We start from the raw sequence: 15930 nt of genomic DNA, 5'->3' as shown, positions 1-15930 counted from the left end.
TTTAAGAATGGTATATTCAGTAGTAAGTACATCACTATAGAAATTTAAGTAGGAAAAAAATTTAGTGAATAAAAGCTTCATAAAAATGACAGTGAATCGAAAATGTATCTGTAGTTTTTTTTTGTGTATTTTCTTTTTTTTTTTTCTTTTTTTTTTTTTTTTAAAGACAGAGTCTCACTCTGTCACCCAGGCTGGAAAGCAGTGGTGTGATCTTGGCTTACCGTAACCTCCGCCTCCCAGGGTCACATGATTCTCCTGCCTCAGTCTACCGAGCAGTTGGAATTATAGGCGCCCACCAGCACACCGGGCTAATGTTTTTTCATTTTTAGTAGAGGGGGGTTTCCACCAGGTTGCCCCGGCTGGTCTCAAACTCCTGACCTCAACTGATCTGCCCACCTCGGCCTGCCGAAGTGCTAGGATTACAGGCACGAGCCACCATGCTTGGTCTATATCTGTAGTTTTAATAAGGTAAATTAATTTTCTTGCTATAGGATTCAATGCTACTCATGAATATCTAAATCAGCATAACTTATCATGGTACTAAATATAATATATATTGCAACAGTAAGTGAACAAATTATTTTGAAAAATGTTTTTAAATCCCAAACTTGTTTTCAAATTTCTTCAAGTTAAAATAAATAGAAAATGACAACATAAAAATAGAATTAGATAGTTCAAGCATATACTTTTTGGTACTCATAAAATAAAAAAAAAAAAACAAGTATGAACTTTAACTCCAAGTTCCCTTATCAAATCTCCAAGGTAGATTAAAAATCCATGTCCTCTATTTGCTTCTTGCTTTGCACCTTCAATATAATAGAGAGGATCAAAGCTGAACGTTCGTTCTTTGTAAAAGTCTAACAAAACTCATAAACCTCTGGTGAGAATGGTGAAAAAGTTACAAACTAAATTCAGAAATAAAAAAGAACTTAACAGATTAGCACATTAAAAAGATGTAGTTACCAAATATATGACAATAGATTTTAAAATTTAGATGCAATGGATAAATTCCTAGAAAATTAAATTCTAGTTCAAGAAATAGAAAACATGAATAGTCCTCTGATCATTACAGAAACCGAATCAATCATAAAAAAACTTTTCCACAAAGAACACTCAGCCCTAGATGGCTTTACTGAGAAGTTCTACCAAACATTCAAGACAAGGACACAAAACAGAAGAAGAAACTGGCAGCAACCCTCACTGTTCTGCAGCCGCTGCAGGTGAACCCCAGGAAAGCAGGGTCTGGAGTGGAACGCTAGCAGTCCTAGAGCAGACAGGCCTGACTGTTAGAAGGAAAATTAAGAAACAGAAAAAAATAACTTCATCATCAACAAACAGGACATCCACTCAGAGACCCCATGTGAAAGTCAGCAACTACAAAGACCACAGGGAAATAAATCCACAAAGAGGGGAAGAAACCAGTGTAAAAAGGGTGAAAACACCCAAAACCAGATGCCTCTCCTCCTCCAAGGTATCGCAACTCCTCACCAACAATGGAACAAGACTGGAGGAAGAATGAGTCTGATGAACTGACAGAAGCAGGCTTCGAAAGGTGGGTAATAAGAAACTTCTCTGAGCTTAAAGAACATGTGCTAACCCAATGCAAAGAAACTTGAAAAAAGTTAGACGAAATGCTAAATAGAATAAACAGGATAGAGAAGAATATAAATGAACTGATGGAGCTAAAAAACGAACCATGAGAACTTGGCAAAGCATACACAGGTTTCAATAGCCGAATTGACCAACCAGAAGAAAGGGTATCAGAGGTCGAAAAACAACTCAATGAAATAAAATGAGAAGGCAGATTAGAGAAAAAAAGAGTAAAAAGAAACAAAGCCTACAAGAAATAAGGGATTATGTAGAAAGACCTAATCTACATTTGATAGGAGTACCTGAATGTGATGGAGAGAATCAATCCAAGCTGGAAAACACTCTTTAGGATATTATCCAGGAAAACTTCCCCAACCTAGCAAGGCAGGCAAATATTCAAGTTCAGGAAATACAGAGAACACCGCAGAGATACTCCTCAAGAAGAGAAACCCCAAAGCACCTAATTGTCAGATTAGCCAGGGTTGAAATGCAGGAGAAAACGCTAAGGGCAGCCAGAGAGAAAGGTCGGGCTACCCACAAAGGGACGCCCATCAGACTCACAGCGGATCTCTCATCAGAAACCCTACAAGCCAGAAGAGAGTGGGGGCCAATATTCAACATCCTTAAAGAAAAGAACTTTCAACCTAGGATTTCATATCCAGCCAAACTAACCTGCATAAGTGAAGGAGAAATAAAATCCTTTGCGAACAAGCAATTACTCAGAGATTTCATCACCACCAGGCCTGCTTTACAAGAGCTTCTGAAAGAAGCACTCAACACAGAAAGGAACAACCAGTACCAGCCACTCCAAACACATACCAAATGGTAAAGAGCATCGACACAATGAAGAAACTGCATCAACTAACAGACAAAACAGCCAGCTAGCATCAAAATGGCAGGATCAAATTCACACATAACAATATTAACCTTAAATGTAAATGGGCTGCCAAATGCCCCAATCAAAGGATACAGACTGGTAAATTGGATAAAAAGTCAAAACCCATCATTGTGCAGTATCCAGGAAACCCATCTCACATGCAAGTATACACATAGACTCAAAATAAAGGGATAGAGGAAGATTTACCAAGAAAATGGAGAGCAAAAAAAAGCAGGAGTTGCAATCCTGGTCTCTGATAAAACAGACTTTAAACCAACAAAGATCAAAAGAGACAAAGGAGGACACTACATAATGGTAAAAGGATCAATGCAATAAGAAGAGCTAACAATCCTAAATACATAAGCACCCAATACAGGAGCACCCAGATATATAAAGCAAGTTCTTAATGACCTACAAAGAGACTTAGACTCCCACACAATAATAGTGGGAGACTTTAACACTCCACTGTCAATATCTGACAGATCAACGAGACAGAAAATTAACAAGGATCCCCAGGACTGGAACTCAGACCTGGACCAAGCAAACCTAATAGACATTTACAGAACTCTCCACCCCAAATCCACAGAATATATACATTCTTCTCAGCACCACATCACACCTACTCTAAAACTGACCACATAATTGGAAGTAAATCACTCCTCAGCAAATGCAAAAGAATGGAAATCATAACCAACAGTCTCAAAGACCACAGTGCAATCAAGTTAGAACTCAGAATTCAGAAACTATCTCAGAACCGCACAGCTTCACGAAAACTGAACAACTGGCTCTTGAATGTTGACTGGATAAACAATGAAATGAAGGCAGAAATAAAGATGTTCTTCGAAACCAAGGAGAATGAAGACAGAACATACCAGAATCTCTGGGACACATTTAAAGCAGTGTCCAGAGGAAAATGTATAGCAATAAATGCCCGCATGAGAAGCAAGGAAAGCTCTAAAATTGACAACCTTCATCAAAATTGAGAGAGCTAGAGGAGCAAGATCAAAAAAACTCAAAGACAAGACAAGACTTAGCACAAGACAAGAAATAACTAAGATCAGAGCAGAACTGAAGGCGATAGAGATGCAAAAAAACCCTTAAATGATCAATAAATCCAGGAGCTGGTTTTTTGAAAAGATCAACAAAATAGACCACTAGCCAGATTAATAAAAGAGGGAATAATCAAATAGATGCAATAAAAAACGATAAAGGGGATATTACCACAGATTCCACAGAAATACAAACCACCACCAGAGATTACTACCAACAACTCTATGCACATAAACCAGTAAATCTGGAAGAAATGGGTAAATTCCTAGACACTTGCATCCTCCGAAGCCTAAACCAGGAAGAAGTTGAAACCCTGAATAGACCAATAACAAGGGCTGAAGTTGAGGCAGCAATTAAGAGCCTACCACCCAAACAAAGTCCAGGTCCAGATGGGTTCACAGCAGAATTCTACCAAACATACAAAAAGGAGCTGGTACCATTCCTTCTCAAACTATTTCAAACAATCCAAAAAAGAGGGAATTCTTCCCAAATCATTTTATGAGACCAACATCATCCTGATACCAAAACCCGGCAGAGACTCAACAACAAAAGAAAACTTCAGGCTAATATCCATGATGAACACAGATGCAAAAATCTTCAATAAAATACTGGCAAACCGACTGCAACAGTACATCAAAAAGCTTATCCACCGTGATCAAACAGGCTTCATCCAGGGGATGCAAGGCTGGTTCAGCATACACAAGTCGATAAACGTAATTCACCACATAAACAGAACCAAAGACAAAAACCACATGATTATCTCAATAGATGCAGAGAAGGCCTTTGACAAAATTCAATAGTGCTTTATGCTAAGAACTCTTAATAACCTCGGTATTGACGAAACGTATCTCAAAATAATAAAAGCTATTTATGACAAACCGACAGCCAATATCATACTGAATGGGCAAAAACTGGAAGCATTCCCTTTGAAATCTGGGACTAGATAAGGATGCCCTCTCTCACCACTCCTATTCAATATAGCATGGGAAGTTCTAGCCAGAGCAATCAGGCAAGAAAAAGAAATAAAGTGTATTCAATTAGGAAAGGAAGAAGTCAAATTGTCTCTATTTGCAGATGACATGACTGTGTATTTAGAAGACCCCATTGTCTCAGCCCAAAATCTCCTGAAACTGATAAGCAACTTTAGCAAAGTCTCAGGATACAAAATAATGTGAAAAAATCACAAGCATTCCTATACACCAGTAACAGACTTAGAGCCAAATCAAGAATGAACTGCCATTCACAACTGCTACAAAGAGAATAAAATACCTAGAAATACAATTAACGAAGAATGTAAAGGACCTCTTCAAGGAGAACTACAAACCTCTGCTCAAAGAAATAAGAGAGGACACAAACAGATGGAGAAACATTCCATGCTCATGGTTAGGAAGAATCAATATCGTGAAAATGGCCAGACTGCCCAACGTAGTTTATAGGTTCAATGCTATCCTCCATCAAGCTACCAATGACTTTCTTCACAGAACTGGAAAAAAACCACCTTAAACCTCATATGGAACCAAAAGAGAATCCGCACAGCCAAGTCAATTCTAAGTAAAAAGAACAAAGCTGTAGGCATCACACCACCTGACTTCAAACTATACTACAAAACTACAGTAATCAAAACAGCATGGTACTGGTACCAAAACAGAGATATAGACCAGCAGAACAGAACAGAGGCTTCAGAGGCACCACCACGTATCTACAACCATCTGATCTGTGACAAACCTGACAAAAACGAACAATGGGGAAAGGATTCCCTGTTTAATAAATGGGGGTTGGGAAAACTGGCTGGCAGCATGCAGAAAGCAGAAACTGGATCCCTTCCTGACACCTTACACTAAAACTAACTCCAGATGGATTAAAGACTTAAAACATAAGGCCTAACACCATAAAAACCCTAGAAGAAAACCTGGGCAAAACCATCCAGGACATAGGCAGAGGCAAGGACGTCATGGCTAAAACACCAAAGGCATTGGCAACAAAAGCCAAAATAGACAAACGGGATCTAATCAAACTCCAGACCTTCTGCACAGCAAAAGAAACAGTCATTAGAGTGAATTGGCAACTAACAAAATGGGAAAAAAATTTCTGCAATCTACCCATCTGACAAAGGGCTAATATCCAGAATCTACAAAGAACTAAAACAGATTTACAAGAAAAAAACAAGCAAGCCCATTCAAAGGTGGGCAAAGGCTATGAACAGACACTTTACAAAAGAAGACATATATGAGGCTAACAAACATATGAAAAAATGGTCATTGTCACTGGTCATTAGAGAAATGCAAATCAAAACTACTTGAGATACCATCTCATGCCTATTAGAATGGCGATCATTAAAAAATCTGGAGACAACAGATGCTGCAGAGGATGTGGAGAAATAGGAACACTTTTACACTGTTGGTGGGAGTGTAAATTAGTTCAGTCATTGTGGAAGACAGTGTGGCGATTCCTCAAGGACCTAGAAATAGAAATTCCATTTGACCCAGCAATCACATTACTGGGTATATATCCAAAGGATCATAAATCGTTCTATTACAAGGACATATGCACATGAATGTTCATTGCAGCACTGTTTACAATAGCAAAGACTTGGAACCAACCCAAATGTCCATCGATGATAGACTGGACAGGGAAAATGCAGCACATATATGCCATGGAATACTATGCAGCCATAAAAAACAATCAGTTCGCGTCCTTTGTAGAGATATGGATGAACCTGGAAAGTATCATTCTCAGCAAACTGACACAAGAACAGAAAATCAAACACCGCATGTTCTCAGTCATAGCCGAGTGTTGAACAATGAGAACACATGGACACGGGGAGGGGAGCATCACACACTGGTGTCTGTGGGGGAAAGTTGGGGAGGGACAGCAGGTGGTGGGGAGCTGGGGAGGGATAACATGGGGAGAAATGTCAGATATTCGTGATGCAAAGGAAGGCAGCAAACCACACTGCCATGTATGTACCTATGCAACAATCTTCCATGTTCTTCACATGTACCCCTAAACCTAAAACACAATGTATATTAAAAAAAACAAAAACAAAACAAAACAAAAAAACAAAAAAAAACACCTACTTGAAGAACAAGGTATGATCACATGCTCTGTAGTATTATCAAAGCGTGGAACTGACATAAAGACACGTAAAAAAACAGACCTGAAACACTGAAGGTGGAGAGAGATCCAAGATGGCTGATAACTAGCAGCTCGGGATTGTAGCTCCCGGTGAAAGCGCAGAGAACGAGAGGACGCTACACTTTCAGACAAATTTTTGTTGCTCATGCACCAGGAGATTCCCAGCGGACGAGCCCCATGGGTCACCAGGCACGACTCTTGTGGCCGGTGAAGTGGTTTTGCCGCTGCCTTGGAGCGGCGGTTCTTGGAGCAGAGTCAGAAAAGCACCATCAATCCTAACGCCGCTGTTTTGGCCAGCACAGTGGGTTGCTCAGATTTTAGCGCTGGGAATCAACAAGTTGGACATCCACTCAGAAACCCAATTATAAAGATGGTAATTATAAAGACCACAGATGGGTAAATCTATAAAGAAGGGAAGAAAACAGCCTAAAAAGGCTGAGAATACCCAAAATCAGAACGCCTCTCCCTCTTCAGGGGATCACAGTTCCTCATCAGCAACAGAACAAGGCCTGATGGAGAACGAGTGTGTTCCATTAACAGAAGCAGGCTTCAAAAGGTGGATAAGAAACTTCTGTGAATTAAAAGAACTTGTTTTAACCCAATGCAAAGAAACCAAGAACTTTGAAAAAAGGTTTGAAGAAATGTTAACAATAACACACAATTTAGAGAGGAATATACGTGAATTAATAGAGCTGAAAAACACAACATGAGAACTTCGCAAACTATGCACAAGTTTTAACAGCCAAATCAATCAAGCAGAACAAAAGATATCAGAGGTCGAAGACCAACTTAATGAAATAAAACAAAAAGACAAGATTAGAGAAAAAACGATAAAAAAGAACGAGCAAAGTCTCCAAGAAATATGGGACTATGTGAAAAGACCTAATCTACGTTTGATAGGTGTACCTGAATGTGACAAAGAGACTCAATCCAAGCTGGAAAATATGCTTCAGGATATTATTCAGGAAAACTTTCCCAACCTAGCAAGGCAGGACAATATTCAACTCCAGGTAATACAGAGAACACCACAAAAATATTCCTCAAGACCACCAACCTCAAGGCACATAATCGCCAGATTCACCAGGGTTGAAATGAAAGAGAAAATACTGAGGGCAGCCAGAGAGAAAGGTCAGGTTACCCATAAAGGGAAGCCTATTAGGCTCTCAGCAGATCTCTCAGCAGAAACCCTACAAGCCAGAAGAGAGTGGGGGCCAATATTCAACATCCTTAAAGAAAAGAACTTTCAACCCAGAATTTTACATCCAGCCAAACTAAGCTTCGTTTTTGTGAACAAGCAAGCACTCAGAGATTTCATCACCACCAGGCCTGCTTTACAAGAGCTTCTGAAAGAACCACTACACATAGAAAGGAACAACCAGTATCAGCCTTTCTAAAAGATACCAAAAAGTAAAGAGTATCAACATAATCAAGAATTTACATCAACTAATAGGCAAAACAGCCAGCTAACATTAAATGACAGTATTAAACTCGCATATATTATTATTAATTCTAAATTTAAATCGACTAAATCCCCCAATCCAAAGACACAGGCAAAAAAAGCCAAAAGCCATCAGTATGCTGCATCCAGACCCATCTCACATGCAAGGATACACAAAGACTCAAAACAAAGGGATGGAGAAAGATTTACCAACCAAATGGAGAGCAAAAATAAATAAATAAATAAAAAGCAGGAGTTGCTTTAAAGCAACAAAGATCAAAAGAAGCTAAGAAGGATATTACATAATGATAAAAAGATCAATGTAACAAGAAGAGCTAAAGATCCTAAATATATACGCACCGAATACAGGAATACCCAGATATTTAAGACTTATAAAGAGACTTAGACTCCCACACAATAATAGTGGGAGACTTCAACATCGATATTAGACAGATCAATGAGACAGAAAATTAACAACGGTATCCAGGATTTGAACTCAGATCCGGAACAAGTAAACTTAATTAACATTTATGGAACTCTCCACTTTAAATACACGAAATATACACTCTTATCAGTACCACATCACATCTATTCACAGGTTTCAATGAAATATTGGTTGGCTGCTTGTTTGTTATTTTCTTCCCTCATTTTTTTTCCACGTCTCTATTATTAAGCACAATTATAGGCATACCCATTTTTAGACTGCATTCTAGCCCGGGCAATAAAGCAACACCCCCGTTCTCTCTCCCTCTTCCTCTTTCTTCCTCTCCTTCCTTCTTTTTTTTCTTTCTTTTTTAGAAAAAAAAACCAAACAAACAAACAAAAAAACAGATCCATGGTACAGAATAGAGATGTCAGAAGGATTCATCAAGTTTAAGATTCTTGATATGACAGAGGTGATACTGAAGATCAATGGGAGGAAAATGACCTTTTCAATAAACAGTGCTGGGAAAAATGATTACTCATATGTATTGAGTTAAATTAGACCCTTATTTCACACTGTACACAAAAATCTACTCCAAGTCAAGTAATCACTACAGAAAGGCAAAACCACAAAGCTTTAGAAGGTAATAAGAGTACTTTTATGATCTACAGGTAGGGAAGTTTCTTAAGCAAGACATAGAAAGTATGAGCATGAAGGAAAAAAACTTTCTTGAATTTTGATAGCCTCAACTGCATTAAAATTAAGAAAACTACTATTCAAACATCGTAAGGAGAAAAAGACAAGCCACAGAATTAGGAAAGGTATTTTTGCCACATGTAAATGAAATGGTCTAGTCTCCACAATTATAACTCCTAAAAATGAATCAGACACATTATTTAATTAAGAGCAAAAAGTCACCAAATTGGAATCAGGTCCTCACTAAAGATATATCCAACTTGCCAATAAAAATATCAAAAGGTTCTCAACCCCAACAGGAGTCAGAGAATTGCAAATCAAAGCCAAAATGAGATACTATTACATACCCAGCTGATTAGTGGAAACTGAAGTCTGAAAAAATTAAGCATGGATGAGAACAGATCAACAGAAACTCTCATACTGTCACAGAACTGTAATCTGGTAGACACTTGGTTCTATCTACTTAAGTTAAAGATGCATGGGTTCTACAACCTAGTTATTTTAATTCTAGACATGATATACTCTACAGAAATAATGCATACATGTGCCAGGATATAGGTATAGGTACAAGAAGGTAATAACAGCATTGTTTCTAAAAGCCCCAAACTGCCTATCAACTGCAGGATGCATCTGTACTTTCAACCTGTTATTTATCTATGCTTACCAGTGAAAAGAAAATATTTCTAATTGTTAAAAAAAAAACTTCTATCCACAAGCCACACCGGCTCCTTTTTAGTTATTGTGTTCCTAATGTTTCTAGTAAAAATTTAAAATGACAAAGAAGAATATAGGACACTGTACTGTACTGTTGGGATAGCCATTACATAACCATTCTCTTTATCAATCCACTATTTGCCTGTCCATTATTTCCACTCAAATTATGACGCAGAATAATTTTTTTTTGAGACGAAGTTCCGCTCTTGCTGCCCAGGATAGAGTGCAATGGCCCAATCTCAGCTCACTGCAACCTCTGCCTCCCAGGTTCAAGCAATTCTCCTGCCTCAGCCTCCCGAATAACTGAATTACAGGCATGCATCACCATACCCAGCTAATTTTGTATTTTCAGTAGAGACAGGTTCCACTAGTTGGTCAGACTGGTCTCGATCTCCTGACCTCAGGTGATCCACCCACCCTGGTCTCCCAAAGTGCTGGGATTACAGGCATGGGCCACTTCATCTAGCCCACTCATATTTCCACTTACTAAAGCCAGCATGTTCCACTCTAACTATACCTCAGGATCACTTGGGGAAACTTTTTTTAATAGCAAGGTTTTTTAGCTCAATGTTATGTGTGATGTTATCCTACTGTGTACACATGCTTTCTACTTCCAACACACAAGTAGGTTATAAGGTTCCTAACATCCTAACATAGCCAATTTATTTAGGTGCTTTCTCATTCTTCATTTGTATCCAGATCAGAGTTTCAAGTTGTTTAGAAGTTTGTGGCTGAGCTACACCCTTAGTCTAGCAATAGAATCACACTTTTGTTTGTAGGAAGTTCTGAAATCTGTTTTCTAAAATGTTAAGTTTTCAGCACCTTGAACCATTTTTTTCTTTATCTCAGGAGTCAGCAAATTTTTTCCATGAAGAGCCAGAAAGTAAGTAGTTTTGACTTTGCAGGCTAGATGGTCTCAGTTGCTAGATGGTCTAGTATTCAACAATACTGCTGAGCAATAAAATAGCCACAGATAATTAATAAATCAAAGGGCATTGCCGTGTTGCAATGATACTTTATTTACAAAAACAGGCAGCTAGGGGACTACAGCTTGCCTATCCTTGCTTTAGATTTTTAACGATTGTTCCAAGATTTGTCATGTTGTATCACTAATTCAGTTAATTAGAACTTGACAAGAATATTCATTTAGCTGCTTCTCTCATGTTTTTAAAAAAACTGTAAGGGTCATTCTAAAACCCTCAGAGCTCAACACAACAAATCTTCTAATAATTTACTCTAAAGAAAAGAAATGCACAAAAATGCATACACAAGGATGTTTATATAATTACTGATAATAAACAACTGGAAACCATTAACAGTGATTTTATTTATTAAGAAGTAAATTAGTGACTATCCAGCAAATTATTCAGAAGCAGCAGACACAGAAAGAGGGTGACAATATTTTCCAAAGCATAAAGAGGTAAATCAAATAATGGCTAGTACTTTATCACTTGGGTAAACATACGTTAAGTATTTCTTTAAAAATTAATGATAGAAAGCTGGGTACAGTGGCTCATGCCTGTAATCCCAGCACTTTGAGAGGCCAAGTTGGGTGGATCACTTGAGGGCAAGAGTTCAAGATCAGCCTCGCCAACATGGTGAAATCCTGTCTCTACTAAAAGTACAAAAATTAGCTGGTTGTGGTGGCACACACCGGTAATCCCAGCTACTTGGGAGGCTGAGGCAGAAGAATTGCATGAACCCAGGAGGCAGAGGTTGCAGTGAGCCAGTGAGCCGAGATCACACCACTATTCCAGCCTGGGCAACAGAGCAAGACTCTGTCTCAAAAAAAAAAAAAAAAAAATTAATGATAGAAATATCTGAGTGATTTGATTTAGGTAACTTTCTACATTTGAATTCTCTTCATTAAGCTTAAATTCTGTAAGTTGAAAAATTACTAAGAAGGAAAATTTCTGCTAGTCTTCGAAGTCCAGCAGACAGCTGGCTAGGTACTTATCCACTGCTATTACATCAACACAGATCCTTATAGCAAACATAGTTTTTAAAATGCTTTTATGTGTTATTTTGTTTGATCTGTAACAATCCTATAAGGTAAGAATTTCTGTAATAGAACACTTAGTTATTTCCAAGATTGTTCCAAATAATACCTCCAACCTTAGTAGAGTTGGAGATTTAAGCCATTCTTAACTTTAAATTCTTAAGGATTTATAAAAATATTCTCCTTCAGTATGGAAATTTCCAGCTTTCATAGACTCCATTTTTCTTTCTTTTTTTTTTTTTTTTTTTTTTTTTTTTTTTTTTTTTTTTTATGTGTTTTTTTTACTAAGGGACATGTGCTTAATACCTAAAAATACATTCCTTGATTAATTCAGTAATTAAATGGCACACCAGTGAAGACAATCTTACCCCAGGAAAATTTTCACACGAAGTTCTTTTTTGGTCCTCGAGATTGTCTTCAATGTGGTAATTTCTGCATCAAACCAGAATCCTCTTTGTCCAGGACTTTCTACATTATAATTAACCATAACCACATCACCAACATTTAATTCATTCCATTTCAAAATGGTTCTAGCACGTGGTCTAAGATCCTTGACATTCATTTCTAGAGTACCGCTTTCTGGGTATCTGAGAAGAGAGAAAACCATAGAACATGGCTTATGATTACCAAACACAACTAAAGTTTTATGCAATGTACAGAAAAACCTAATTTGCTAACTATCTAGGAGAAAAGTAATAGGTTGCAGTGTCCTTAAATAGCAGGTGTTATTTCACCCTGGCTTCCCATGTGTACTGTGATACTACACTGTAGTTTCTGTGAGTGTGAGCATGAACCCTCTCCCCATCCCCACTAGGCCTTGGAGATGTGCATCTCTTCATGGTTTGCAGGTTGTCAGGCAAGTAAGTGTTCAGCCGCTGTTCAAGAACCATAATCATCTAATTTGAGGGAGCTATATACTATTTTTCTATAGAACACACTATTTGTAACATATCTATTCAATCACATATTACTGTTATAATCTAGATATTCTGAATGAGAAACTGGATATTTGCAATGGCACTTACATGATATACACTCATGATTTGAATTCCCAGAGCAAAACAATTTTTGTTAAAGTCATATTAAGAAATTCATTGCTAGCTGGGAAGGTAGGGGACTGGGGAAGGTGATGAAAACATAAGCTCTTGCTCTATATTTTTTTTAACCCAAGTTTTGTTTTGGTTTGAGACAATGTCTCACTGTCATCCAGGCTGGAATATAGTGATGGTAATAGCTCACTGTAGCCCCAAACTCCTGGGCTCAAGAAATCCCAGCACCAGAGGTGCCTAAGTAGCTGGTACTACAGGCACGCACAACCACACCTAGCCAATATGTTTAGTTTTTCTTTTGTACAAGCAGGATCTTACTATGTTGATGAGGCTGATTCTGAACTCCTGGCCTCAAGTAATCCTCCTACCATGGCCTCCCAAAGTACTACGATACAGACATGAGCCACCATGTCTGGCTCCAAGTTTTTTTTTTTTTTTTTTGAGATGGAGTCTCACTCTGTTGCCCAGGCTGCAGTGCAGTGGTGTGATCTTGGCTCACTGCAACCTCCACCTCCTGGTTCAAGTGATTCTCCTGCCTCAGCCTCCTGAATAGCTTGGATTACAGGCATGTGCCAATAGGTGTGGCTAATTTTTCTATTTTTAGTAGAGATGTGTTTTCACCATGTTGGCCAGGCTGGTCTTGAACTCCTGATTAAGTGATCTGCCCGCCTTGGCCTCCCAAAGTGCTAAGACTACAGGAGTGAGCCACCACGCCTGGACCCAAGTTTAAGTAAATTTTAATAGGAGTAGATGTTGGCCTGTTTCTGATCTTTGTAGAAGTTCATCAAGTTCTGCCATTTGTATTACCTATAAGAACATGAACCTAGCATGTTCCAACAGCCTCCATTTTCTCTGAAAGAGAAAGGTAAGATTCCAGTTTTTATATGTAGCCAGCTCTCTAGTGATATTTAAAAAAGAAAAAACCAAGAAATTTCATACATATCAAAAAGTAAAACCATGTAAAAATTCTGGCAGTATCTTGGCTTTATGTGTATTTCCTAATAGTAAGCATCACAAACATAAACCTGACCTGAACCTAAAGCTTTATAAGGTTCTCCAATTTTATGTATTTTTATTTATTGTTTCTAGAGATAGGGCCTCACTCTGTCACCCAGGCTGGAATGCAGTGGCATGATCATGCTCGCTTGCAGCCTAGGCCTCCCAGGCCCAAGCAATCCTCTTACCTCAGCCTCCTCCCAAGAATCTGGGACTACAGGCACATGCCACCATGCCCGGCTAATTTTTAAATTTTCTGTGGAGGCAGGATCTCACTATGTTGCCCAGGTTGGTCTCAAAATCCTGGGCTCAAGCGATTTTCCCATCTTGACTTCCCAAAGTGCTGGGATTACAGGCATAAGCAATCACGCTCAGCTGGGTTCTTCAATTTTAGGCCTAACTTCCTGATATCATGAGCCTAAAGACATAAGTAACAGTCCACACTGGCTTCTATAAAATTAAGACCTGCTGCTTTTATGTATTACTAAGTAGTAGAGGGACAAAGATATGAGTAACATCTGGTTCTTGCTCTTAAAAAGCTCAATTTATTGAGGTAGGCCATACTGCTACACCAGTGGTTCTCAAAGTATGGTCCCGGATCAGCAGCAACACCATCATTTGCGGATGTGCTAGGAATGCAAATTCTTGGGCTCCATCTCAGACCGAGTCAAAAACTCTGGAAATGAGATCCAGCAATCTACATTTACAAATCCCCTCAGTGATTCAGATGCATGCTCAAGTTTAAAAATCCACTGTGCTATAGAAATGTAAGAATATTTATGATATTAAACATATCCTAGTAAGGCAGCATTCAAAAGGTAGAAACTAAGGCAAGAAAGTTTGAACCAGTACCCAATTAGTAGCGGCCTGCTCAAAACGAAAGTGGGCCTGAAGTTAGAAGCAGCTAGCCCTGGCTCTTCCAAATCAAACAAAGACTATGTAAGCCCAGGATTCTTTATACCTAACACATTTAGATTAAATAAATATTAATCCTGTGTGGGATATTACAATAGGTGATAGGGGCTGCGTGGGGGGCAGTTTTAACCCTAAGAAAGGCCATTCTGTGTTCACATAGTTCTGACATAGGAAAGAAAGGTACTTGATAATCAAAGATAAGCTTTTGGAACTCACTCTATACCTTAAGTCCATGAAGAAACCGACATACTGTTGTCATAACAGATATAACACTTTGCCTAAATGCCCCTGCCAGCCTCAATCATCTTTTCTAATTCAAACCATTTTTAATGAATTTCCTTCAACTCACGTGACAAGGTTTTGGATCCCTTTCTCATCCTGGCATCCTCACTCAAAAGATGTTCTATTTTCAGCCTGCCTACGTTTATATTCTTAATTTAGCTTCTCCCTCAACTTCCTATCAACCCCTCAACTTAGCTTTTGGCCACTGCGTATCCTTTGGAAAGTTAACAAACCTTTCAGATTATATTCCTAATCTGTAAAATGCACCTAATGGAAACTATATTTCATAAGATGGTTTTGAGAACTAAAATGAGAAGTCTTTTAAAGCACTTACAACAGTACATAATGGGGTAAGTAAATGTCAGTTAATATTTTATTATTATGTAGAAGTAATCTTAAAGAAGGAATCTGGCAAGTACAAAATTATGTCTATGATTCTACTCTTCTCCATTGCAATCACACTTTTTAATGGTCAAACCTAAACTTAGAAGTCTGTAGACCAACACCAGATGTTTATAGACTCAGGTTGTTTCACAACGGTTTGGTCAGAAAAATAACCAGCATTTTTCTCAATCTATAAAATGAGGTTAAACTAGATCTTTTAGTGCTTTTCTAATTCCATAGCTGTGAATTCATTTGCTGCCTCAGTATTTTTAAGGCCAAAGACAAAACTATTTTATTTCAGATGAGATTCTTTTCTCAGCTGTAATGTGAAAATTATTCTGACAACACATCATTCTGTATGTTTTTAAATAATATTGTAAA

General features: G+C 38.2%; 1 protein-coding gene across 3 annotated transcripts in view; it reads right to left on the bottom strand.

Moving 5' to 3' along the window:
* UHRF2 (ubiquitin like with PHD and ring finger domains 2) overlaps positions 1-15930 on the bottom strand; it is a 105930-nt gene that overhangs the window by 43418 nt on the left and 46582 nt on the right. For 2 of the 3 annotated variants that reach the window (XM_032291092.1, XM_032291094.1), the window contains exon 4: positions 12292-12510. The exons of the other annotated variant lie outside the window; for it this stretch is intronic. In XM_032291092.1, the coding sequence (XP_032146983.1) occupies positions 12292-12510 (219 nt within the window). The remainder of the gene's footprint in view (positions 1-12291; positions 12511-15930) is intronic. 3 annotated transcript variants of the gene reach the window in all.

Source organism: Sapajus apella, unplaced genomic scaffold (genome assembly GCF_009761245.1).
Source record: "Sapajus apella isolate SASKATOON/1434 unplaced genomic scaffold, GSC_monkey_1.0 scaffold24, whole genome shotgun sequence".
In the NCBI taxonomy this organism is placed as follows: domain Eukaryota; kingdom Metazoa; phylum Chordata; class Mammalia; order Primates; family Cebidae; genus Sapajus; species Sapajus apella.
The sequence above is the reverse complement of the archived record's forward strand: the minus strand, read 5'-3'. Positions and strand labels throughout refer to the sequence as shown.